Here is a 26,689-nt window from a genome sequence, read left to right as displayed (position 1 = left end):
TAGAGCACCCAGTTGACTGGTAGACACAGGCCAGATGTTTGAAAAGTAATTGTTGACTGATGCTTTATAGAACTTTGCTTTTATAGAATTTATAGAACACAAATCTTTGCTATTATTTGTGCGTTTTGTGTCTATAATGTCCATAAGCAGTTGTATTCAATATGATACAGATAAGAGGTTTATGTTCAAAAAGCAATCACTCATTTTTTTCTTTCATTCCATAGACTTGCTGTTCAACTGTATTTTAATACAAAAGACATCTTCTCTGTGTGATGTTTAAAGACTTTGGTTGTTCTCCTTGAACCAAAGTGTCAGATACTGTAATAAATAGAAATCTGTATTTCTCATTGGATCAAAAAAGTTGGCAAAATATTATGGCTATAGTTTATAATTCCACTTTGTTATGAATTAGAAATTTTTTGACAAAAGATCACATTTTAAGTCATAAATAAATAGTTCATGCTGAGCAGCTTCCACCAAAACTTACTCTCCTAATCCTTAAAAGCAAAAATTAAAGACAAGCATGGTGAAAAAAATCCTAAAGCTGTTTTGTATCTGACATGTATGTTACACTTTTTGCAAGCTCGCTGACTTCATTTTTCTTCTATCTCATATCCAATCTCAAGGAGGCTCTTTTTAGAAAAAAATAACACATCAACTAAAATCCCACCCTTGAGTCCAAATCCCTGGTTTGCATCCTTGATGGCTTGGTGATCTTGGCAAGTTCCTTAATCTCTCCCAGCCTCAATTTCTCCATTCATAAAATTAGGAAAGAAACACATTCCTTATGGGTTTCCTGCAAGATTGCATAAAATAACCTAATGGTATCCTAAATGAAAGCTTAGTAGATGAAGTAATTTTGCTATTATTATTATTAAACACTGTCATAATTTCTTTAATACTGATTTAATTTGAAATACTTTACCTGTTCATAGAAATGAATCTGAGGAAACCTTAAGAAGTCTAATTTCCAACCATACTTAATTTTTGAAAAACCCTAATTGAACTTCTGAGTTATTTGTAAAGTTATATCCAGGACTCCAAATTTTGTTCTCAGATACAGCAAAGACTATAAAGCATCCTTTGTTAATGGTGGAAAATAAACAGCTTCTTACAAAACAAGACTTCATCGTTCAAGAGTTTATAGTTCTATGCCCAGTGCTTTGATTTTAAAAAAAGAGAAAAAGCCTTTTTTTTTGAGTCAGAAATGTTTCTCAAACCACTATAGGATAGCAATTATGACTCTCCACTTTTTATTTTTATTGCTGGTTTGAACAGATGACTCTACAATGCCTACATACACCAGGAAGATATTATTCTACAAATAAGGGCCCAGCATGACATTTACGAGAAAGCCAGTCCTCCTGCGTAAAGCTGATTGGTGCTCAGCCCATGTGCTCCAGGGCACTGCAAATAAAGGTACCTTCTCCACCCAGCTGCCCAGACGCGTGGTGAAGGGTTGTCTGTGCCGGTGGAATTTCAGGAAATGCTCAGCTCCTATCCTGGCAGAACACATCTGTGGCCAGCAAAGAGAATCTGGACTTTGAAGATGAAATGTCTTGCCCAGTTCCCATCCATCTTGGCCATCTATTGCTTCTGCCTGCTACAAATTCCTTCCTCAGGTAAGGGGACCCCTTCCAGGAGACCCCAGCTGGTCTGAGCTCTAAGGAAGACTGGGACAGACCTTGATCCTTCAAGGCACTTCTGGAAGGACTAGCTTGATCTCCTCACCCACCCTCTAGAAATGGCTTCCATCAGAGAGGAGGGACAAAGCGAGATGCCACAGCCTTTTACCTAAGGAGGTTACTTTCCCGTGTGGAACTGCCTTTAAACAGCTCCTGCCCTGGGGCTGGCCCCAGGATGTGCCACTGAAACTGTGAGGAATATGAGTCGGGGGCAACTCCAACGTGTTAGTCATATGTGGTCTTAGAATTCTGAAGACATGAGAGCAGAGATGGTAATACTGAGCTTACAGTCCCAAAGACTGAAGATTGAGGGACAGTTGGAGAAGAGCAGTGTAGAAGTGAACACAGGAAAAAGGAATCTTTTCATAGTCTTTCCTCTGGATTGGACAGGGTTGTTGGGACCGGTGGTGGCGGGGCAGTGGGGTGGGGGCAGCGTCCCAAGAAGCTCCCGTCTTCCAAGTCTTGGGCGCTGTCCGAGGTGCTGACGGGACTCGGGTGGTCGCGTCAGCAACTGGGAATCAGTGCTTTTGTAGGGAACGAGGGTTAGGCATGGGGTTCGTAGTCAAAATTTCTTACCCATCTCTGCGTAACTCGCTGTATGATACAGGAAGTGGAAGGAAGAGGTGGAAGCTCCTGTTGGAAACACAGTTATTTCAAGATTTTAGGTTTTTCCATTAAAATTTTGGTTTAAGGAGTAGAATATCTTTGAAAATATATTCGACCAGAAAATACATTTCAAATAGCATATTTGTTTTTCCGTGTTCTGCGGTGTAATCACAAAGCCTGGGCGTTGCAAGGAACCATGGAATTTATCTAGTTTAGCCTTTCAGAAAAGCAGGGATAACCTCTATGGTTTCCCTATATGATTACTTTCAGTGACGCTCAGCTCACTACCAGACCAAGTCAGCCAGTATCTGTCTGCCCTGGTTTTCAAAAGCATCTTATTAATACTACAATGTCTTATTACCTTTTATTTATCTGCTTACATATTTATATCCACCTCCCTCTTTTTATAATTTAATTTTCTGTTCCCTGAGTATGGGGTCCTTATGACCTTTATCATTGTAATGTTAACACAGAAACTCTTAATAAGTCCTTAGGGGATTGTTTTGAATTACTTTGCATTTTTTAATACCTCCAGTCATCAAAAACTTTTTTACATCAAGCTGCAATATGATCACATGTAATTTCTAACCATTAGTCTTAGTTCTGCCCTTTGGGGATAAACAGAACAAGACTAATATTTCTCATGACAGTTCTCAAAATAGTTGAAGGCAGTTAACACACACTTCATAATTTTTCCCTTGGTGAAAGAAACCTATGCTCAGTTCCATCAGCTCACCACATATTCTATCATTTCAGGTAGGACTATAACCTTTCAAGGTTGGGACAGTATTATTTGCATACAGTATTATTTTCTTGGCTCATAGCAAGACTGTAGAGAGCAAAATGTCACTTATTATTAAAAAAAAATACTACTCTTGAGCCAGATATTCCCTGCCTCAGATTTTAAAAATCTGAATTGAGCATCTCATATTTATCCCATTTAATTTCATCTTGTTGGTTTTGATCTATCCTTCAGCTGATTCTTTCAGTTGCAGTATTAACTATTTTTTCAAGTGTTGTGTTGTATGCAAATGAGATGAAGACTTCATTTAGGTCAGATAAAAATTGACAGGCAGAAGGTTCGGGTACATGCCGGTAGCAACTTTCCCCATAATCCTACCCCTGAAGTGTCTGATGAGGCAGAGAGACAAATGGCCATATTTATTTAAAGTTCCAAGACTAACTCTGTTGCACATACTTATTTTTTTTAAAACAATGACTACATTTTATTAATATAACTAGGAGAAAAATAAAAAATGAAGTAGAAGTGTTTTGTAGAGGTAGATACAAGGTTTTGAGGAGGTTGCTTTTTAAATTAATTTTTATTGGAGTATAGCTGATTTACATTGTTGTGTTAGTTTCTGCTGTATAGCAAAGTGAATCGGCTGTATGTATACGTATATCTCCTCTTATTGACACCAGTTCTTGATATCCTGTCCCTACACATTCCATCTAAATACAAATTAAGCTATTACCTAGGTGTTTTTTCTCTTCTTTCCTGACTTGCTAACTCTTGGTAAATATGAAAAACCATGCAATTTTAAGTTAATTTTGGCACAAGCCTGAGATTTGCTAGTGGTAAGTAGAAGTGTGTTTTCTTTGTCAGTCCTTTTAACAACATCATATTAATAGAATCACTGTATGTTTTTCATGGTAAAGATTGAAAAGTTGATGTTACTACCTCTTTTTTCCTAATGGAGGTTTTTATGATTTCTCACAATAGGATTTCCTCGACCTTTAGCTGATGCTTCAGATGGCCTGGATATTGTGAAGTTTGAGGTACACCATTGTTCAGTAATGTGAGATTTTTATTTAGTCTTAACCTTGAAAATATCATGTGAACAATGTTCACTGAAAACTGTCTTCAGATCAGATTCTTGGCTGCAGCAGAAACTCTCTGTTGTCATTTTCATGGCCGTGTCTAAGTTATCTTGGGGGTTGTGTTGAAATTCATGGCCGCTGTGTGAGAAGATAATGCAAGGTTCATAAAGGAAACAATTTTAGAATTTAATTTTAGTTCTATTGATTAAGGAATTTGTACTTATCTTTGAATCATTTTCCTCATTTTTTTAGCGGATGGCATATTGGGCAAGTCTTTCTAGACAACCTAAGGTAAAAAAAAAACTTGATGTATGTAAGATAATTCTTTTATTTATAACAGTGCACGTGTTTATGCTGTAATCAATATCTGTAAATAAGCACTCTTTTACAACCTACAGAATTCTGTGTGTATGCATTGTGTGTATAAAAGTATGGTTTTGGGAAATAACAAGTGAATCTCCTAAATAGAAATGACCATAAAATATTGGTAGTTCATCTGCATTCTTACAATTATCATAGTCACATATACACACCATATATGTAATCACATGCTGGGCTATGCTTAGTCGCTCAGTCGTGTCCAACTTTGAGGCCCCATGGACTCTAGCCCACCAGGCTCCTCTGTTCATGGGATTCTCCAGGCAAGAATACTGGAGTGGGTTGCCATGCCCTCCTCCAGGGGATCATCCCAACCCAGGGATCAAACCCTGGTCTCACAAATTGCAGGCAGATCCTTTACCATCTGAGCAGCCAGGGAAGCCCAAGAATACTGGAGTGGGTAGCCTATCCCTTCTCCCGGGGATCTTCTTGACCCAGGAATTGAACCAGAGTCTCCTGCGTTGCAGGTGGATTCTTCACCAGCTGAGCTACCTGGGAAGCCCACATAATCACATATATACATGTAATTGCATACTATGTGGGGATATAGTACAGATCCAAATGGACAGAATTACTTGCTTTCATGGAACTTATATTCTAATTGGGGAAATAGTCTACAGGATAGATAACTAAAATTTTAAAAAACTTTTTTTTCTCTAAAAAGAAAATAATAAAGCAGGAAAGTGCATATTATCTTGAGGGTTGGAATTCATCACCTAGAAAATCATCTTCACATTTTTTTTAACTTGGAAAGTAATGGTATAAAGTTGATAAATATGGTAACAAATATATTGTTTACCTGATATGTGTCCAGAGCATGCACACACACACACACACACACACACACACACATACACCACACACACACACACACACACACACCACACATACACAACACACACACACTTCTATGAACAGAAGCTCACAAGAGACCAGGAGGTGTAAAAGTAGTAAATACTTTCGACTGATTTAGAAATGATGATGGTAAGGAAGTAGAGAGTTAATGTCCATTGAGCCTCTGCTGTTCATAGTTTAGGTTCGTTTTTGTGTGTGTGTCCATATGCATGTGTGTACGTGTACATGCATAGCACAGAGAGAAAGAGAGAATTATGTAAGTATTGGTTACTGAAGAAACTCTCCACAGTTGGTAGGAATATCTACTCACAGCAATAAAATCAAAGTGTTCCTAACAACTTTTATTTCTGTCTTGATTGAAGTTTGAGCTGACTCAACAATGTTTATAAATGAGACGAGATCAGTCAGTATTATAAATGAGATGAGACCAATAGTAACCAGATACTTGCAAGATCATTCACAGTACATCTTTGAGTAGGATTTGCTGCCAGTACAGCTTTTCCTGGGCTGTCATTCATGCAGACAGAACAGAACAAAGTGATGCTCTAGCAAGGATTTAGAAATTAAAAGCTGGGTTTTCTGAAAAAACAGTGAAGATTCATGCAGAGAGATTTTAGGGGGAGAAATTGGGCTATATGAAGCAACCCTTAAAAAAATGAATTCTAGCATATGCCCAGGAGCAGATTAAAAGTTGCAACCATTATTTTATCCCACCTCTTAGTCAGATGGCTATCTGGGAAATGATTAGGGTATTGCTTCAATGCATTATAGCGTATGTTTTCCCCTGAAGATCGAGAGGGTAAAATAAGATTAAGTTTTAAAGTAATGTTATTGCTGGCAAATTTCCTTTTTGCAAGATTCCACATCAACTGCAGCTGTATTAAGGTGATAAAATGATTTCCTTTTAGATTGCCAATTTATTTCATAATATTCAGGTAAGTCAAGAAGGTACCTGCTATAATTTCTACTGGAAACCTGCCCTAGTAATATTCTATGTGACATCCTCACTATTCTCTTTTCAGGATAGTCAAGACATATACAAAAGGGTGAGTACTACCAACCCAGTAACAAAGTATGTGATTACTACACTTTCAGCAAGTGACACTTAGAATTAAAATCAATCTTTCTTTCCCTCTTATTTAGTTTTTATTTCACTACTCCAGAACTCAGGAGCCGACACATCCAGTTAAAACAGGGGTCAGTATTTTATCATAGTCATCTTTTGGTAAAAGTCACTTTCCTCTGCCTGCCTTTGTCCCTTCTCATTTAATATAGGCAGATAGGGACTTTGCTGTGGTCTTGTGGTTAAGACTTCACCTATCAATGTAGGGGGTGCAGGTTCGATCCCTGGTCAGGGAACTATGATCCCACTTGCCTTGGGGCCAAAAAACACAAAACAGAAGCAATATTGTAACAAATTCAATGAAGACTTTAAAAAATGGTTCACATCAAAAAAATCTTTAAAATATGCAGATAAATAGAAAAACAAGGGACTTACAGACACTCTTGGTGCTTTTTGCTGAGGACTACAAGGATCATCTCTCTCCCTTTTTGGGGAAGGGGCCAGGGAGGTTGAGAGATCTGAAAAGCTAGAGAACACATTACAGAAAAGGAAAAATTAGTGAGAAATCACTTTTTATTATGCACTTAAACAGAGGGACGAGAAGAGCCTGGTAAAGACTGAACTCTATTTACATTGCTCATTATTACTTTTCGTTTTTAAATTCTGGAAAACTATTTCGTTAAATGTAAAGTGCCGTATTCCCAAAAGTGATCCATGAGTGTATTTTATCACTGTCACAGTGTAATATGTGCTGTGGGAATTGAAAGCATCATCTCTAATTTTCTTATTAGAAATTTGAGTTATCCTCGGGGAGAGATTGTTGAATTTCTACAGGGTATGATTTGGAGAATATTGGGAAGATCACAGAATAGAATTTTTACTAGAATTTCAATCCAGTCACAGTGATTGAAATTATACTATTAGAAAGTTGCTTATTTATTTAATCAAGACTTTCCAAGTCTTCAGGAAGATCCTTAAAAACAAGCACACAAACAAACATACAAATACCAAGCAAAATGTTCTTTTTTCCTTAGAGGCAAAGACTCAAGAATAGTATAGATTTGGTCATGGGGATCAGGTAAGGAGGAGGATATTGTCAAGTCAGGCCATGGGCACTTCAAGTAGAGTGATGTCAGTAATGGAAGGGGGCGTCCCTGGCAGTCCAGTGGTTAAGACTTTGCCTTCCAATGCAGGGGGTGCAAGTTCAATCCCTGGTTGAGGAGCTAAGATCCTGCATGCCTCACAGCCAAAAAACCAAAACATAAAACAGGAGCAATATTGTAACAAATTCAATAAGGACTTTAAAAGTGGTTCACATCAAAAAATCTTTAAAACAATAAAAATGGGAGGGAAAAGATAAATCCCATGCCTATGATGCAAGTTAACTTTTGTTGTTGTTCAGTCACTAAGTCGTGTCTGACTCTTCTCTTTTGCGACCCCATGGACTGTGGTTCACCAGGCTCCTCTGTCCATGGGACTTCCCAAGCAAGAACACTGGAATGGGTTGCCATTTCCTTCTTCAGGGGATCTTCCCAACCCAGGGGTCAAACCCATGTCTCCTGCATTGGCAGGTGGATTATCTACCACTGCACCACCAGGGAAACAAAAATTAAGTTTTACTCTGGGCCAAAATACCTGGGGAGAATTCACAGAACTAGATAAGGTAGGGTGTGTACATCTGAGTGTGTGCTGGGCAGTCACAGATGAGACATTCAGGGAAATAAGATAGTTGGGTGGTGGTGATGAATGGCACCTTTTAGCCTGTCCCTTAGAGGAGGAGAGCACACCTGGCATGCCAGAGAGGATCCTCACAGAGATGTTTCTGTGAGATGAAGTACTCCACAATGGGACAAATGCTTGGGGTTAATGCAGATACAAGTCTGATTTCCCCTAAGGGAATATTTTTAAGTGCTGTGTTGGAATGAAATGTGTGAGCCAGGCAAGCGATTCTTTATTGATAACATAAAACTTCAGGCTTAGGCTTGGAAATGGATTTTACTTTGAAAATTAAACCCATTTGTAAGAGGGTGAGCAGACAGGATTGCGCATAGCCCTGGGCTCCGTCCTGGCACTATCTGACCCTCACCACTTCTTTGCCAGTTTCCGCCCGTGCACCCTCTAATGCGTCTGGCAGCCAAGCTTGCTGATCGAAGGATGAAGACATTTTGGCGGCGCGTATGTACTTTTTCCATCCACCATACTGTTAATGCCGCTAAAAGTTCACTTCACCGTGGTAAATGCCTTTTGTTGCCTTGGGTGGTGCTCACTGGCATTTTCTCCTTGTACAAGCTTCACAGGTGGCTGCAGGGCTGGGGTGGGGGAGGGGCTGTGGTCCAGCTTCGTGACCATCCTCTCCTCATCTGTGCTCTTCATCCTTTTCCATTTTAGTTTTTGTGCCATTTTTTTCACTTTCCCTGCCCCATCTTATTCCTTCTCATGACATAGACACCTGCCCTGGTCACATACACTGCTTCCCATTGTCCCACCTGCTCCTTTATTCCTATCTCTTTGTTTCTTTTGTTTTTTAAAATATTTTTATTTATATTTGGCTGCTCTGGGTCTTAGCTGCAACACCAGAGCTTTGTTTCTTAAAAAAACCTCTGATACTAATGCAATGTTGTAAGTAAACTATGTACTAATATGAAATAAATATTAAATTTTAAAAATGAATCATTTTGATTCAAATTTTTTAAGTTTAGCTATGACTGGTTCCAATAATGGGCTTCCCAGGTGGCACTAGTGGTAAAGAACCTACCTGCCAATGCAGAAGATGCAAGAGACATGGGTTTGGTCCCTAGGTTGGGAAGGTCCCTGGAGAAGGGAATGGCAACCCACTCCAGTATTTTTCCCTGGAAAATCCCATGGGCAGAGGAACCTGGTGGGCTATAGTCCATAGGGTCTCAAAGAGTCAGACACGACTGAAGAGACTTAGCATTGCATTGCAGTTTCAGTAATAGCTGAACCTGTTGAAAAGGTCCATCAAAGTTTTGTTGCATGGGAGCAAAACAAAGAAACACAATTTTTGGACAATATGAGTTCAAGTAAGATGACCAACTCTTTGCAGTTGGCCCAGGACATTCCTAGGTTTAGCTCAGAAAATGCCAAGACCCCAGAAAATTGCTCACTTCCTGAGAAGCCAGTTGGTCACCCTGAGCACAGGCCATCACAGTCTATCTGTTCAGATGCTGACAGCAGGCTTCCAGCTTGAGTCAGCCTCCACTAACGGGCCAGATTTACTGGCAAAGATGAGCTGAAGAAACTGAAATGGTTTATCCTTGGAAAATATGCCTATGCCAGGAGTCAATTTCAAGTGGAGGCGGTTGGGAAGAACAAGCAAGTTTAACATTGTCCTAGACCTTAAGGCAACACCATCAAGAAAACATCCTCACCTTCCAGAATAAGAAACTGTAATTGTCTCCAAGGTTAGCTGTCTCCTTGAATGACTTTTTTGCATCTGACTTCTGATTATCTTTGAATGGAACCAGGGAGGGGCCAGGTCACAGCACCACTGCAAGTCAGGGAACAGGGGGTGAGTTTCCTATTAAATGAACCTGGTCCTCATTCCTTTGCAGGATTCCAGGGCCACTGCAGCGGATTTTACCAAAAAGGTAGGTAAACCTTACGGCGAACGCCACCCCCAAAAAGAAAGATCTGCATCTCCTAGAGATGGGGGAATGCTTGCAGGCTCTTTGGACCACTTCTGCCAAGAACTGGCCTCACACTATGCTCTGGAATTCTCTGAGGCTGAGCATCTAATTTGGGGTTTCCCTGGGCTTGTCCTGGAGCAGAAAGGAACCAAGGAACCACGCCTCTGGATGGGACTATTTCATGTCAGTTCTTACAGATGAGTCACGTGGGGCCATCTGCTCCTGGAGATTTGTGTTCTGGCTCAGGGGCCCACAGGCCATTGTACAAACTTGGGGAGGGATGCTGTAGGTGGTATGAACCCCATGTGTCAATACCTGTGCTTCTTCAAGTTGACCATGAATCATAAGAACCTGGGACCTTGTTAAAATTCAAATGGCTGGGCCCCAACTCCATAGAATCAGTGGGCACCTGAGGTTTTGCATCTCTAACAAGTTCCCAGGTGTCGTTGATGTTTCGTGTCTGGGGACCACACTTTGAAAACTACTGCCATGGACATCTTTGAAAGACCTTTGGCACAGCCTGATCGGGTAACCGTTTGTGTTTTTATCTTGCAGGATTACACTGCCACCTTGGGAAGACCGTTTTTCCTTTTCAGGGTAAAGCATGTTTCTTCTTTTCTTTTTTTCACCCTGATTCCGTTCTGCCTCCCCAGTTATGAAGTTATTACTGAATGAGCCCGGCCAGGGCCCCATGGGGAACTGGTGAATCACTGAGGGAACTTTCTCACCCTTAGGGTGTGAGTCATCACTTGGAAAGGCAAAGGTCCAGCAGGACACAGACTGAGGACACCAGGGCTCTGGGAGGAGCTCAGGGGTGGGAGGCAGGAGCTATGTTGATGGACAGATGCGGGGACCAACCACAGTTGGAGTCTATTTTCCCTAGCATGAAGGTCCAGAAAACTTGGCCCTCTCCTGGGAATAGGAGTCTACTGGTCCTTCTCCCTATGGCACTTGAAGCCTCTTGCAAAAGTCGCATATGGTCTTTTAGTTCTTGATCTACCACTCACTAGCTGTTTCACCCCTTAGATCTTCAGTGTTTGCATCAGAAAAACGTGTGAGTCAGACTAAGCGTATGCCCCTCCATCTTCATTCTGTGGTCACTGGTGCTAAGAGATGCTCTGCAAAGATCAAATACAGTCAAAAACACTGCATCTGACACTCCAGTGTTTACAGAGCACACTTCCATGTCTTCAGGAAACAAGCTCTTTAATGTGGCTCAGTCACACATTTCCAAACTTACTTAACCACAGAAATTCTTCCCACCTCCACAACACCCCAATTACACCTTTTAAACCTGCATGCCCTATTGGTGGTTGTTCTCTGGAAAGTACTTGCAGAAACAGTTGGTCTGGGTCTCCATGATGTCTTTAGGATGAGAAATCTTGTGATGAATGGTTTGGGGATGGTCCTGCCATATAAACCGAGGCTAAGGGATGGAGTGGTGGGGTGGGGGACAGTGTCAGGGCTGTAGGAGCAGCAGGGGTCCTGGGGCACTGTCCAGAGGACCCACAGACGCACTCCCAAGCTGAGCCCGCAAGGAAGCTGCTGACATCCCAGTTAGGAGAACAGAAACTTAGGGTAGTAGAGAAAGAATCTGGAACCGCTGCAGATTCCAGGCAGTTTGGTCTCAGCGCTATAAGCAGCTCCATTTTTTTTGTTTTGTCTTGTTTTGTTTCAGCCAAGGAATGGAAGAAACCTTGACTTTGACACCTCATAGGATTGTCCAAGGTCAGTCTCTCTGCAACTCTTCTCCAAATAAATGTTTTATGTCAGACATGGGGGAGTGAGAGGCAGCTGGAGGGGTGATAGTTCCAAAAAGTGGGGACCATGTGGAGCCCCTAAGGATCTCTGCTCCCTCCCTTTTATGCTCTCAGCATCACAGAGACCCCACTGCAGCCTGGCATTGTCCCAAATAAGGCAGTCTTTGCAGGTGCGCTGTCTCCAGCAGCAGCTGTGAGGAGACAGAAGCTTTCGTGACTTCTCACTGGGCCTTTGTGATGAGGCAAATCCACGTATCTGGCATGCTTGGTGGGGAGGAGTTTTCTATAGTGGGAGCATTTCCGACTACAGCCAGGCCAGAGTATTCCCTCCATTCAATTATGCTCAGAGACCCCGAGGTGAAATCTTGGGAGATTTCTCGGCTTCTGGCCTGTGATGGTGTTGGGGGAGTCTGCATGTGGGCAACTCTGGACCTTCTCTGTCTCTTATAATGATGTGTTTCAAGGAACATGAGGCTGCTGTCCTTCAGGGACGCCCCAGCCTCCCTCCTGGAGCACAACCTGGACCAGCCAGCAGTGACTGAGGCCCTGGCAGGCGAAAGTGTCTGAGAGCTCTGTGCAGATACTGGGGCACATGCTACCCTGGCCGTACAGGGGAAGCTGGTCCCTGAGGCCATCCCCCTCACACTGACCTAATGGCCTGGTCAGTTACAGCAATAACACATCTCATGAGTCCTGATTATGGGCATTTACGCCATGTCAGGATGAGGCGTTTTTAAATATGTTATGTAATAACATGCCCCTCTGCTTTGTCTCCATTCTGATAATGATTCCATCTGACCTGTACATTTTTCCTTTTTCTTTTCAGAATTCAATGGCAAAGGGAGTCTGGATCAGGCAACTGAGCAATTGCTTTGAACAAACGTCAAATTTCTTTCTGTGAACACTGTTTAAAAAGAATTCTCTTGGTCTCTGTATTCACTAGAATATTCAACTGTGTAAAAAATAAAGTAGCATTGACACGACCATTTTCATTTCTTATTGGAAAGTGTTGAGGGAAGGATTGGGTATATTTTTAAAGTGTACGTGTGTTAGTTGCTCAGTCGTGTTCAACTCTTTGCGACCCTATGAATTGTAGCCAACCAGGCTCCTCTGTCCATGGGATTTTCCGGGCAAGAATGCTGGAATCGGTTGCCATTACCTTCTCCAGGGGAATTCTTCCTGACCCAGGGATCAAACCTGAGTCTCTTGCATTGCAGGCAGATTCTTTACTGTCTGAGCCACCGGGAAAGCTTTAAGATACATATGTTTAAAATGTGCTGGATTTGGTACTGTTTTAGCATATCTTGACGACCTTGTTATTATTGAGAGTTGAGAGCACAGGCTTGGGAGCGTCTGACTGGCTTCAGATCCTGATTCCACCTTTTAGCTGGAGGACTGTGGGTTGGTCACTTTCATGATAAAACGGGGCTGGTAATAACAGCATCTTCACATCATTTTTGTAATGACTGAGTAGACAGTCCACCTAAGGGGCTTAGAGTGGTGGTACCCAGTGAGCACTCAGGGAGTGTTAGCTCTAAGTACGCTTTGGAGATGGGTTTTGTTATACAAATGGTACCAAAGGGACTTGCCCTAATGAGAGCTGCTCCTATATTGCTGACCAGGGGCTCAAAGTTACAGCATCAAGTTAACACATACCAACTCCAATATGATCCAGTAATCCCACTTCTGGGCACTTGTTCAGCTGCTCAGTCGTGACCAACTCTTTGTGGGCCTACGGCATATATCCAGACAAAACTATAATCCGAAAAGATACAAGCACCTCTGTGTTCATGGCAGCCCTATTTACAATAGCCAAGACATGGAGACAATCTAAATATCCACTGATAGATGAATGGATAAAGAAGATGTTGTGTACATACACAAAGGAATATTACTCAGCCATAAAAAGAATGAAATAATGTCATTTGCAGCAACACAGATAGACCTAGAAATTAAAATGATTCTACTAAGCAAAATAAGTCAGAAAGAGAAAGATAAGTACCATATGCTATCACTTATGTGTGAAATCTAGAATATGACACAAATGAACTTATCTATGAAACAGAAACAGACTCATAGACATAGAGAACGGACTTGTGGCTGCCAAGGGGCGGGAGAGGAATAGACTGGGAGTTTGGGATTAGCAAATGCAAGCTATTCTGCATAGAATGGATAAACAACAAGGACCTACTGTACAGCACAGTGAATTGTATTCAATGTCCTGTGATAAACCATGATGGAAAAGACTATGAGACAGAGCGTATATGTGTATAACTGAATCACTCTGCTGCAAGCAGAAATTAATACCACATTATACGTTAATAAAATTTAAAAACAAACAAACAAACAAAACCCATAAAATCCCACATACCAACCCTAGACTCTTCAAGAAGCAGTGAGCACCTGGCCTTTACCTCCTCGGGTGCCTCCTCTGTAAATGACATTTCAGGGTTCCCAGTGATACATGACCACTGGAAAAACCATAGCCTTGACTAGACAGACCTTTGTTAGCAAAGTAATGTCTCTGCTTTTTAATATGCTGTCTAGGTTGGTCATAACTTTCCTTCCAAGGCGTAAGCGTCTTTTAATTTCATGGCTGCAATCACCATCTGCAGTGATTTTGGAGCCCCCCAAAAAATAAAGTCTGACACTGTTTCCACTGTCTCCCCATCTATTTTTCATGAACTGATGGAACCAGATGCCATGATCTTAGTTTTCTGAATGTTGAGCTTTAAGCCAACTTTTTCACTCTCCTCTTTCACTTTCATCAAGAGGCTCTTTAGTTCCTCTTCACTTTCTGCCATAAGGTGGTGTCATCTGCATATCTGAGGTTATTGATATTTCTCCTGGCAATCTTGATTCCAGCTTGTGCTTCTTCCAGCCCAGCATTTTTCATGATGTACTCTGCATATAAGTTAAATAAGCAGGGTGACAATATACAGCCTTGACATACTCCTTTTTCTATTTGGAACCAGTCTATTGTTCCATGTCCAGTTCCTAAAGGAGATCAGTCCTGGATGTTCATTGGAAGGACTGACACGGAAGCTGAAACTCCAATATTTTGGCCAACTCATGCGAAGAGTTGACTCATTGGAAAAGACCCTGATGCTGGGAGGGATTGGGGACAGGAGGAGAAGGGGACGACAGAGGATGAGATGGCTGGATGGCATCACCGACTCGATGGACATGAGTTTGAGTAAACTCTGGAAGTTGGTAATGGACAGGGAGGCCTGGCGTGCTGCGATTCATGGGGTTGCAAAGAGTCGGACATGACTGAGCAACTGAACTGAACTAAACTGAATGATACATGTCATGAACATAAACTGCACTCAACCTTCTGTCTTTGAAGTCTCTCAAGCTTCTCATCATATTTAAGAGGCCTCATTTTAAACTGTCATTTAGCCATCACACTTCTAGGATTCAGTTTTTAGTTTTTTATTTTATAATAAAGGTTATTTTCACTTTCATAAGCTTTTGCAATAAGTCTAAATCCTATTTTCTCCAAAAGAATATTTTAAGACCTATCTGTAGACCCTGACATGCAGGATGAGTTGAGCAAGTCTACTTCCACGAGATGTTGGGCTGTGTCACTAAATGGTAGAGTCAGAATTCAAACCCAGGTTGAAACAACTCCAATACCTATAGCTCTTTACCATCACAGGCCACTTCCCAGAGACTTAGAATTAGCCGTTGGCCAGGGTCAAGACTGAGGTGATTTTCCTCACTTGATATTTTAAAGGCATTGTGTCTTCACAGTAAGAGTTACACAACCACACATGATATTGTTTACATCAGCCCTTTTGTTGGAAACTTTGGACCTTTAAGAGAATATGGTTAAAGTAAAAAGAAAGAAAACAACTTTCAACTCAGTGATGAAAGATGAAAGACCAATAGTAAATGAACTAAATAAACTGGGCAACTAAGTAATTTTTAGATGTAATAAGAAGAGTATCCAAACTGCCTTAAAAATGTCCTGAGTAGGACTTCCCCAGTGACACAATGGATAAGGATCTGCATGCCAATGTGGAGGACATGGGTTTGATCCCTGGTCTGAGAAGATTCCACATACTGTGGGGCAGCTAAGCCCGTGCCCACAACTACTGAAGCCCGCACACTCTAGAGCCTGTGCTCCACGAGAGAAGCCACCACAGTGAGAAGCCCCTGAACCACAAGGAAGAGTAGCCTCCCCTCTCTGCAACCAGAGAAAGCCCGCACAAAGCAACGAAGACCCAGCACAGCCGTCCTGAGGAGGATTTATTTTTGAAATTTAAAAACCACACTTTAAGGGCTTCCCAGGCAGCGCTAGTGGTAAAGAACCTGCCTGCCAATGTAAGAGTCATAAGCGATGCAGGTTTGATCCCTGGGTCAGGACAATCCCCTGGAAGAGGGCATGGCAACCCACTCCAGTATTCTTTCTGGGAAAATCTCATGGACAAAGGAGCCTGGTGGGCTACAGTTCATGAAGTCACAAAGAATTGGCTAAAGAACACATGCTTTAATATATATTTGAAGGGATTAAAATCATCAGATCAGAATGCAATATCAAGACATGATTTAGTTAATAAGACATTTCCCACTAGACCTTATTCCTGCCTTCCATACACTGATGGCTCCATTTATGATCAGATCACGTTTTCTACCCAGAGTCCCTCCATCTAGAATATCTTGTCATCATTATGTTTTCCTTTAGTGCTGGGACAGTCAATGTTTGTGAATGTTTGTTAAAAGACTGATACATCTTTATTAAAGTTAGACTGAAATGAAAAAATAGGAGTGAGATGAAATGCAGGTACAAGGTTGAGTTGCACATGAAGTTACAAACCTAAAAACCCTGCCACCTTAGCCCTTGACTCAGGTGGGGATGGTGTTCCTGGTGCGAGAACAAGGTGAATCGAGAGTTCACCATGGTTGGGACTTCCCTGGTGGTCCAGTGGCTAAGACTCCCCATTCCCAATGCAGGGGCCTGGGTTTGATCCCTGGTCAGGGAACTAGAACCCACATGCAGCAACTAAGACCTGGTGCAGCCAAATAAATCAATTAAAAAAAAAGAAGAAGAAGAGTTCACCATGGCCAGGGCTATAGCGGATTTGAGACCAAAAAGGGATCTGGATCAATCAGGGGAGGCTAAACAGGGACCCTCCCCCACCTTTCCCAGGAGATAGGAGATTCAGGTGCTTTTCCAATTCAACATGTTTAGACTCTCTGGCTTTCTTAATTTTTATAAAGTTATTCATCTTGTGTGTCTCAATACCTGACCTGAAAGGAACATTTTCCTGGCCCAAATAATCCACATCCAAAGACGCTGGAAAAATTCCAGTTTGGGAAAGGGTTATTTTTTTGCTCAATTCTCTAATCTCTTTGCTGACTCTTGGTATTTCAGTTTAATATTAAAACCATCAATTTGCCTCAAGAGTTTAAGCCAGGATCAATAGAAACCATGAAGGAGGGGTGGTAGGTGTTATTTTATTTATACTCTTAGTCTTTGTCTTCCAGACATCAGTGAAACAGAACTTGGAGGGTGACTGTGATAAAGCAGAACCCAGGGGAAGAAGCTTCCCTTCACAGCAGCTGCGGAGATGCTAGGGTGCAGGACAGCCAGCTGGTAGACCATATGTCCACACTCTTGGAGGAGGCGTGGTCCAGGGAAGAGCTATTGTTTGTCACCCTCCTGGGCAAAACTCACCTTGACCTGAAATAGGTGAAGAGTGAGGGGTGTCTGTGGGGAGGAAAGCACACAGTGCCAGCTGCCTTGGTGTCCACTGATGAAGCAACGAGTGCTTACCGACCTGGATCCTCCCGGTCCAGCTGCCTTCCACTGCCTCCCTCTCCTCTAACGGATGCCTCTCTGGACTCTCTGAATCGCGCTAAAACCCCTCTTTATCCACCATCTCTTCCCTGGATGCTGAACCTCTCTCCCTTTCTCTTCCTTGAGGACCTGGGAAGTGGTGGGAGAGGAGGCTGGGAGGCTGCTCAGTGTCCAGAAGACCAGAGATTCTGGGACACCTTGGATAAGGGGTTGTCTTCACAGCCTTAATATTCCAGGTCAATCGTCCTCCGTCCTCCCCAGAGATGCCACGCTTCTTGGCGGCTCATTTCTTCTGGCTAAGACATCTTATCCCTTCTCCGTCCTGTTAGCACATCTATGCTACACCCCTCTTCTCTTTAAGGAATGTGGCAATTCGTCCAGGGTCCTTCTCTCCACCTGTCTCCTGTCCTCCTGCCTCAAAGACCCTGTGAATATCTGTCTGACCCGCTGGGCCTAGAGTTCTTGACCTCTGCATCCACAGAGCTTTTCCTCTCTTCTCCTTAGCTACCCTCTGGGTCCCTCTCCAGGTCAGCATAAGCTTCCCGAAGGCAGGAGCCATACCTCATTCATTTTTAAGTTCTGAGGCCTAACACAGCCCTTAGCTTAAAGTAGACTGTCCAAAAATGTTTGTGCAAATGAATGGATAAGTGGTTATGTAAAAGATAAGTTCCAGGTCCACATCGGGCATTACTTCATTCTCTTTATGACTAATAGTCCATTGTGTGTATGTACCATGTCTTCTTTATCCATATCTTTGTCAATGGAGGTTTAGGTTGCTTCCGTGTTCTGGCTATCATAAACAGTTCTGCTATGAACACTGGGGTGTATGTATCTTTTCAAATTATTGTTTTCATCTTTTTAAGATATATGTCCAGGAATGGGATTACAGGATCATATGTCAACTCTATTTTTTAATTTTTTAAGGAACTGCCATACTATTTTCTGTAGTGGCTTCAACAATTTACATCGCTATATTTACTCTCTGTACTGTCTCCACGACTCTACTATTCATCTACAACTGTTCTGAAATAAAAAAGTTACTTTTAAGTATACACACACATACACCCACTCACTAAAAGAAAAGAAAAAAATATTCTCAGATGGAATTTCAGAATGTGGGAAGAGCCACCTCTGATAAGGAGACACACAAAGAGGATTCAAGGAGATACATTTAGTGCCAGAATAAGAATTTTATCAAGCTCACTTTTTCTTTTACAAAGAAAAAGGAAGAAAAACACAACTCCTCCAGCTATAGAGACTCTTCAAGTACCTGAAGCAGGAGACATTCAACTGGACTCATTAAAGAGAAGTGGATGAGTTAAAAACTAGACAACTATTACTTTATCAAACTCTACATTTTATAATAAAAAAATCTTAAGTAATACCAATTAGCGTAAATAAAAGCTTCACCACTTAAATTTTTATGGTAAAGTTAGAGTTTCAGTATATCAAGGTGAAAGTGGAGAGAGCTAGGGACGGGGAAGAGAAAAGCTAAATATCCCTTGGAAGGGAGTTCCTGGTTACTTTATGCTCAAGCATCAGGAAAAGAATGAACACAACCTGGGCTTAATTAAGTAGGTTTAGAAATAGAGAAGGCAATGGCATCCCACTCCAGTACTCTTGCCTGGAAAATCCCATGGACGGAGGAGCCTGGTAGGCTGCAGCTCATGGGGTCGCTGAGAGTCAGACACGACTGAGCGACTTCACTTCCACTTTTCACTTTCATGCATTGGAGAAGGAAATGGCAACCCACTCCAGTGTTCTTGCCTGGAGAATCCAAGGGACGGGGGAGCCTGGTGGGCTGCCGTCTATGGGGTCGCACAGAGTCGGACACGACTGAAGCGACTTAGCAGCAGCAGCAGCAGCAGAAATGTAACGAAGTCCCCGGTGGCTCAGATGGTAAAGTGTCTGCCTGCAGCACGGGAGACCCAGGTTCAATCCCTGGGTTGGGAAGAAACGTAACAGGGCTTGCTTGGTGGCTCAGATGGTAAAGAATCCACCTGCAATGCAGGAGACATGGGTTCCATCCCTGGTTCAGGAAGATCCCCTTAGGAGAATAAATGGCAATCCACTCCAGTGTTTTTGCCTGGGAAGTCTCATGGACAGAGAAGCCTGGTGGGCTACAGCCCACGGGATCACAAAGAGTTGGACACGACTGAGGGATTAACAGAACGTTATAGCACTGACATCAAATTCTTGTTGCTAAAGAGGAAATCCAAATGTTTGGCTTATCAATCTTTCAGGAGACTTGACGAAAGCCAAGAAATGCATTAAGGCTGGTAATTATTCATTTACTAATTTACCACTGCAGACCCATCACGAGAGAATGCATGCATGCTTATTCAGGTCTACCTGACAGCCCCATCAAGGCACCTGTTATGAGTAAGTCAAAAGGCACCTCTGCAGCCATAAACACCCAAGGAAACTCCGAGTCTCGTGCTATACTCTGCGCCACCCACCTCACAGTCTTCAGCTGACCCCTCCCTGCACCTATCATTAATCCTCACTCAGCGCCAGAAGAAGAGGCCTGGAGACACGGCTCCAAACGCCAATACCCTTAGATGAAAAACCTTATTGTGACTGCGAGCTTTATAATTTTCAGCTGCTAAAGAGAAAGTGCCGAAGGAACCCATCCTCAGTCTTCTATCCCCTGAAACAAACTTGACTTACAAAGCGCCTGGCTGCTGAGAAAGGCAGACTGTAAATGTATTCTTCCTGGGAGATCCATTCCATTTGTCCAGGACACTGCATCAGGAAACTGGAAATACTTGATACAACCCATGGAGTCACAGGATTAGGAGGGGAAAGGCTTACAGCAACAAAATGGAAGGCCCCACAGAGATTGGTTACTTGGTGGTCCCTTTTTTCCAAAACTCTGCAGCGCTCCTCCAAATCTAGGCGGCTCCTTCTGCTGCCCGCCCCCCCCCGCCCCCAAAAGAGATGAACAGGACCGATAAGGTGTCTTCACAGGACTTGACAGCACACCACAGTTTGCTCTAGCTAAGAAGTTTAATCCCTCAGGAACTTTATCTGTACATGACTTACAAATAACAGAACCACCATTGCCAAGTAATGATGGCAAAATACACATCCAAAATAGCAGCATCCCCCCAAAAAGGCCTTTAGACAAAAACCTTCAGGGGAAAGTCATCCAGCCCTGGGGAAGCGTGGTACTAAGCTGCCTATGCAAGGAATCTCTTTCGGACCAACCTCGTGCAGGTCCCCCTGGGTTAATGCCAGTGTTTCTTGGGTCTCTCAGTATGTTGAGAAGACGGTCCCTCTCTTCCAGGATGGAGATCATCAACTGTTCAAAATGTGAATCTGCATCTAGCTGCGAAGGGGAGCTGGACCCTTGGCTCCCACTTCCTCCCGGGGGGCCTTCTGCTTCACTGATGGTCGGAATCACCTTGCACGTCATCTTGCTCGCCGGCAGGAGCAAGAGAGGACGTTCCCCGGGTGGCTGCTGGCTCCAGACGAGCTCCGGGCACGAGGAAGGCAGCCCGCCGCCCGCCGCCTGCCCCGCGCCCACAGCCCGGCAGTGCCACGGCCCCTGGCCCGCCGCCCCCAGTCACTGAGGCCGGCCTGTGGCCGGACACTCCAACAACACAAGAGAAGACTCTACACAAGGACATCACCAGATGGTCAACACCGAAATCAGATTGATTATGTTCTTTGCAGCCAAGGATGGAGAAGCTCTATACAGTCAGGAAAAACAAGACCAGGAGCTGACTATGGCTCAGATCATGAACTCCTTATTGCCAAATTCAGACTTACTGAAGAAAGTAGGGAAAACCACCAGACCATTCAGGTATGACCTAAATCAAATCCCTTATGACTATACAGTGGAAGTGAGAAATAGACTTAAGGGACTAGATCTGATAGACAGAGTGCCTGATGAAATATGGATGGAGGTTCATGACATTGTACAGGAGACAGGGATCAAGACCATCCCCATGGAAAGGAAATGCAAAAAGGCAAAATGATTGTCTGAGGAGGCCTTGCAAATAGCTGTGAAAAGAAGAGAAGCAAAAAGCAAAGGAGAAAAGGAAAGATATTCCCATTTGAATGCAGAGTTCCAAAGAATAGCCAGGAGAGATAAGAAAGCCTTCCTCAGTGATCAGTGCAAAGAAATAGAGGAAAACAATAGAATGGGAAAGACTAGAGATCTCTTCAAGAAAATTAGAGATACTAAGGGAACATTTCAGGCAAAGATGGGTTTGATAAAGGACAGAAATGGTATGGACCTAACAGAAGCAGAAGATATTAAGAGGTGATAAGAATACACAGAAGAACTATACAAAAAAGATCTTCATGACCCAGATAATCACGATGGTGTGATCACTCACCTAGAGCCAGACATCCTGGAATGTAAAGTCAAGTGGGCCTTGGAAAGCATCACTATGAACAAAGCTAGTGGAGGTGATGGAATTCCAGTGAGCTATTTCAAATCCTGAAAGATGATGCTGTGAAAGTGCTGCACTCAATATGCCAGCAAATTTGGAAAACTCAGCAGTGGCCACAGGACAGGAAAAGGTCAGTTTTCATTCCAATCCCTAAGAAAGGCAATCCCAAAGAATGCTCAAACTACCGCACAATTGCACTCATCTCACACGCTAGTAAAGTAATGCTCAAAATTCTCCAAGCCAGGCTTCAACACTACATGAACCGTGAACTTCCAGATGTTCAGGCTGGTTTTACAAAAGGCAGAGGAACCAGAGATCAAATTGCAAACATCTGCTGGATCATCGAAAAACCAAGAGAGTTCCAGAAAACATCTACTTCTGCTTTATTGACTATGCCAAAGCCTTTGACTGTGTGGATCACAATAAACTGTGGAAAATTCTGAAAGAGATGGGAATACCAGACCACCTGATCTGCCTCTTGAGAAACCTATATGCAGGTCAGGAAGCAACAGTTATAACTGGACATGGAACAAAAGACTGGTTCCAAATAGGAAAAGGAGTATATCAAGGCTGTATATTGTCCCCATGCTTATTTAACTTATATGCAGAGCACATCGTGAGAAACGCTGGGCTGGAAGAAGCACAAGCTGGAATCAAGATTGCCAGGAGAAATATCAATAACTTCAGATATGCAGATGACACCACCCTTATGGCAGAAAGTGAAGAGGAACTAAAGAGCCTCTTGATGAAAGTGAAAGAGGAGAGTGAAAAAGTTGGCTTAAAGCTCAACATTCAGAAAACTAAGATCATGACATCTGGTCCCATCAGTTCATGGCAAATAGATGGGGAGACAGTGGAAACAGTGTCAGACTTTATTTTTTTTGGCTCCAAAATCACTGCAGATGGTGATTGCAGCCATGAAATTAAAAGACACTTACCCCTTGGAAGGAAAGTTATGACCAAACTAGATAGCATATTAAAAAGCAGAGACATTACTTTACCAACAAAGGTCCGTCTGGTCAAGGCTATGGATTTTCGAGTGGTCATGTATGGATGTGAGAGTTGGACTGTGAAGAAAACTGAGCGCTGAAAAATTGATGCTTTTGAAGTGTGGTTTTGGAGAAGACTCTCGAGAGTCCCTTTAACTGCAAGGGGATCCAACCAGTCCATCCTAAAGGAGATCAGTCCTGGGTGTTCATTGGAAGGACTGATGCTGAAGCTGAAACTCTAATACTTTGGCCACCTCATGCAAAGAGTTGACTCATTGGAAAAGCCCCTGATGCTGGGAGGGATTGGGGTCAGGAGGAGAAGGGGACAACAGAGGATGAGATGTTTGGATGGCATCACCACTTGATGGACATAGGTTTGAGTAAAGTCTGGGAGTTAGTGATAGACAGGGAGGCCTGGCGTGCTGTGATTCATGGGGTTGCAGAGTCAAACACGACTGAGCTACTGAACTGAACTGAAGTGAACTGAGGGATTAACATTTTCACCTTTTTCTTTTTCATAGCCGATTAATAACATTGTGATGGCTTTAGGTGACAGTAAAGGGACTCATCCATCCACACGCATGTATCAATTCTCCTCCAAAGTCCTCTCCATCCAGGCTGCCACGTAACACTGAGCAAAAAGTTCCATGTGCTGTATAGCAGGTCCTTGTTGGTTTTCCCTGGTGGCTCAGATGGTAAAATGTCCGCCTACAATGCGGGAGACCTGGGTTCAATCCCTGGGTCAGGAAGATCCCTCGGAGAAGGAAATGGCAACCCACTCTGGTATTCTTGCTTGGAAAATCCCATGGGTGGAGGAGCCTGGTGGGCTACAGTCCACTGGGTTGCAAAGAGTCGGACACGACTGAGCAACTTCACTTTCACTTTGTTGGTTATCCATTTAAAATATAACAGCAAACACCGTCTTCTTATAAGGATGCTTGTCACGTAGGATTGGGCTTTATCCCTCGGAGAAGGAAATGGCAACCCACTCTGGTATTCTTGCTTGGAAAATCCCATGGGTGGAGGAGCCTGGTGGGCTACAGTCCACTGGGTTGCAAAGAGTCGGACACGACTGAGCAACTTCACTTTCACTTTGTTGGTTATCCATTTAAAATATAACAGCAAACACCGTCTTCTTATAAGGATGCTTGTCACGTAGGATTGGGCTTTCCAGATAGCACAATGATAAAGAATCTACATGCCAATGATAAACAAACCAGGAGACATGGGTTTGATCCCTGAGTCAGGAAGATCCCCTGGAGGAGGAAATGGCAACCCACTCCAGTATTCTTGCCTGGACAATCCCATGGACAGAAGAGCCTGGTGGGCTACCGTCCATGGGGTCAAAAAGAGTTGGACACAGCTGAGCACACACGCACACGTATACGATTAACTCTTAGTTACATCCTCAGACGCTGTCACGTTCTGAGGTGCTGGGGATTACGACTTCAACATATGAATGTGGCGGGGGATACAGTGCAGCCCACAATCCCTTCCTGCACCCAGTGCGGGAGTGAGGAGACACGCTGGGAAGCGAGGCAGGGAGCCCACTGCTAGGCTACCACCCTTCCTCCCTAGCAGCACCTCACCCCTTCTGGGCTGGGTTTGGCAATGGCCGTGGAGGACAGAAGGGAAACCGTTTTTTGCCGAATAACCAGCAGTTGGTGTCTCTGCTGCTTTTCTTGCCACAGTGGCCTGGTCTTGGTCTCTTCAGGAAGGGGTCCCCCAGGGAGCTCCTCAGAGGTCTGTGTGAGCAGTGTTCCTGCCCAGCGCCCTGGGAGCCAATCTCTTCACCTCGGTAGAAGCCTCAGTGCCTCTCAAGTGCCAGAGACCCCTCACGGGGCACCAGCCATCTCTGAGAGCATCAGGCACAAGGGTCCACGCTTGGCTATTTCTAGACTTCTGGAAAACGTGTTTCCTTGGCAACCAAAGGATGGCAGGGCAGGCTGCTCCAGTTCCCTACTCACGGTGGCATGGGGGCAAACCGCTTGTCATCAGCAGACAGCTAACTAGGTAATAAAATGCAAATACATTTGTGTGTGTGTGCTCAGTCGTGTCCAGCTCTTTTAAGACCCCACGGACTGTAGCCTGCCAGGCTCCTCTGCCCACGGGATTTCTCAGGTAAGAATACTGGGTTGCCATGCCCTCCTCCCAGGGATCTTCCCGAGCCTGGGATAGAACTGGTATCTCTTGCATCTCCTGCATTGGCAGGCAGATTCTTCACCACTGCGCCACATGTGAAGCCCAAAGACAGGTAACCTACATCTTAGAAAGTCCAAGAGAGGGGCCTGAGCCCAACTGATCAGCTCTTTAGAACAAGAGGAGCTTACTTCCTTCTGGCCTTCTCTGGGCTTGAAGCACCAATCCCTAGACAGGTAGAAACAGGACTACCCCCCTGCCACCAGCATGACCACTGCCTAGGGAGCAGCCAGGACCCAGCACTGCTTGTTCATCCCCAAGGACTGTGAGTCCTTGGGAGTCCAGAAGGTGAAGGTGAAAGTGTCAGCTGCTTGGTTGCATCCAACTCTTTGTGACCCCATGGACTGTAGCCCACCAGGCTCCTCTGTCCATGGGATTTCCCAGGCAAGAATACTGCAGTGGGCTGCCATTTCCTTCTGCAGGAGATCTTCCTGGACCAGGGATCAATGCTGTGTCTCCTGAAATGGCAAGTGGATTATTTACAGCTGAGTCACCAGGGAAGCCTTGGGAGTCCAGAGGGGTCAGTTAATAAGGGATTAGTGCTGGGGAGGAGTTAAATATGGGAGAATCTGAACCATATTTTGAGACTGACTTACAATAATGATTTCTGAATCTCTACCTTCTTTTCCTCCATCCTACCATGACTCATCTTGATATTTTAAGTCACTCATTTCTCAGGGCTCAGTAATGGACTTGAATGCACTCGTGAGGCTTCAAAAAGCACTTGCCGCGACAAAGGAACCTGTGTTCATTATTACAAAATGGATTCTAGATTCTCCCCCTACCCAAAAAACCCAGACAAGGCTTGCCTCTTTTCTTATATAAATGTGAGCCAATAACAGATTTCATGGAGAATTTCAGTGACAGAACCATTGCTAAGAATAACCCTGGACTTGGTTTCAGGAGGCCTTGATGTATTCCTCCCAACCCCCTCTCTTCTGTCTTCCACTGTGAGACATTAAGCAGTAACCCAATAAAAGGAAAATATCTACTATTTCACATGGTTGCTATTACATGAATAGTTGGTAAAATGCATTATTTGGTACATTAGAAAGAAAAGAAATCCATTCCAGTGATTTCTGTCATTGTTCTCCCTTCAAATCCGAGCTATATTTAAACCTGTGTCTCTGAAATTTTCTCAGACATCAAAACTGTGTTCAGTACGCTTCAACTGACAGGTTATAAAGCACAAAGTCAAAATAGTCAATAATTTTGAAAGTACAATGAAATCAATTTTATTATGTCAAGTATCTGTATGTGTCGTGGAGAATGGCTAATTTAATCCTATAAATTATAAAAAAAAAAAATAGAAGCAAAGTAGGGTGGAGGTTAGGGCTTCCCTGGTGGCTCAGTGGTAAAGATTCCGTCTGCAATGCAAGAGTTGCAGGAGATACAGGTTCAGTCCTTGGGTCAGAAAGATCCCCTGGAGGAGGGCATGGCAACCCACTCCAGTCTTCTTGCCTGGAGAATTCCATGG

The 26,689-nt window shown here is 43.4% G+C and overlaps 1 protein-coding gene across 3 annotated transcripts; it reads left to right on the top strand.

The window, feature by feature from the left end:
• The first annotated feature begins 1,448 nt into the window (after positions 1–1,448).
• On the top strand, positions 1,449–12,794 carry NMS (neuromedin S). 3 transcript variants are annotated; one of them, XM_043470411.1, is made up of 10 exons: positions 1,449–1,622; positions 4,015–4,070; positions 4,365–4,403; positions 6,368–6,391; positions 6,489–6,542; positions 8,509–8,583; positions 9,981–10,016; positions 10,611–10,652; positions 11,734–11,783; positions 12,642–12,794. In XM_043470411.1, the coding sequence occupies exons 1-9, from the start codon at positions 1,487–1,489 to the stop codon at positions 11,770–11,772; spliced, it is 501 nt and encodes a 166-aa protein (XP_043326346.1). In that variant the 5' UTR covers positions 1,449–1,486; the 3' UTR covers positions 11,773–11,783; positions 12,642–12,794. The 3 variants fall into 3 exon arrangements, with proteins under 3 accessions (XP_043326346.1, XP_043326344.1, XP_043326345.1); XM_043470409.1 differs by lacking the exon at positions 12,642–12,794 and having other exon boundaries at positions 1,459–1,622; positions 8,509–8,641; positions 11,734–11,764; XM_043470410.1 differs by lacking the exons at positions 4,365–4,403; positions 12,642–12,794 and having other exon boundaries at positions 1,459–1,622; positions 8,509–8,641; positions 11,734–11,764.
• Positions 12,795–26,689: the final 13,895 nt, after the last annotated feature.

Source organism: Cervus canadensis, chromosome 5, assembly GCF_019320065.1.
Source record: "Cervus canadensis isolate Bull #8, Minnesota chromosome 5, ASM1932006v1, whole genome shotgun sequence".
Lineage (NCBI taxonomy): Eukaryota > Metazoa > Chordata > Mammalia > Artiodactyla > Cervidae > Cervus > Cervus canadensis.
Note: the sequence above shows the minus strand (reverse complement) of the source record. Positions and strands in the feature narration are given on the sequence as shown.

Bases quoted from the DNA above. Each gene is read 5' to 3' on its own strand.
- NMS (XM_043470409.1), top strand. From the start codon at position 1,487: ATGCTCAGCTCCTATCCTGGCAGAACACATCTGTGGCCAGCAAAGAGA. The intron at 4,404-6,367 runs GTAAAAAAAAAA...TTCTCTTTTCAG, and splicing joins GTCTTTCTAGACAACCTAAG to GATAGTCAAGACATATACAA. The intron at 8,642-9,980 runs GTAAATGCCTTT...ATTCCTTTGCAG, and splicing joins TAAAAGTTCACTTCACCGTG to GATTCCAGGGCCACTGCAGC.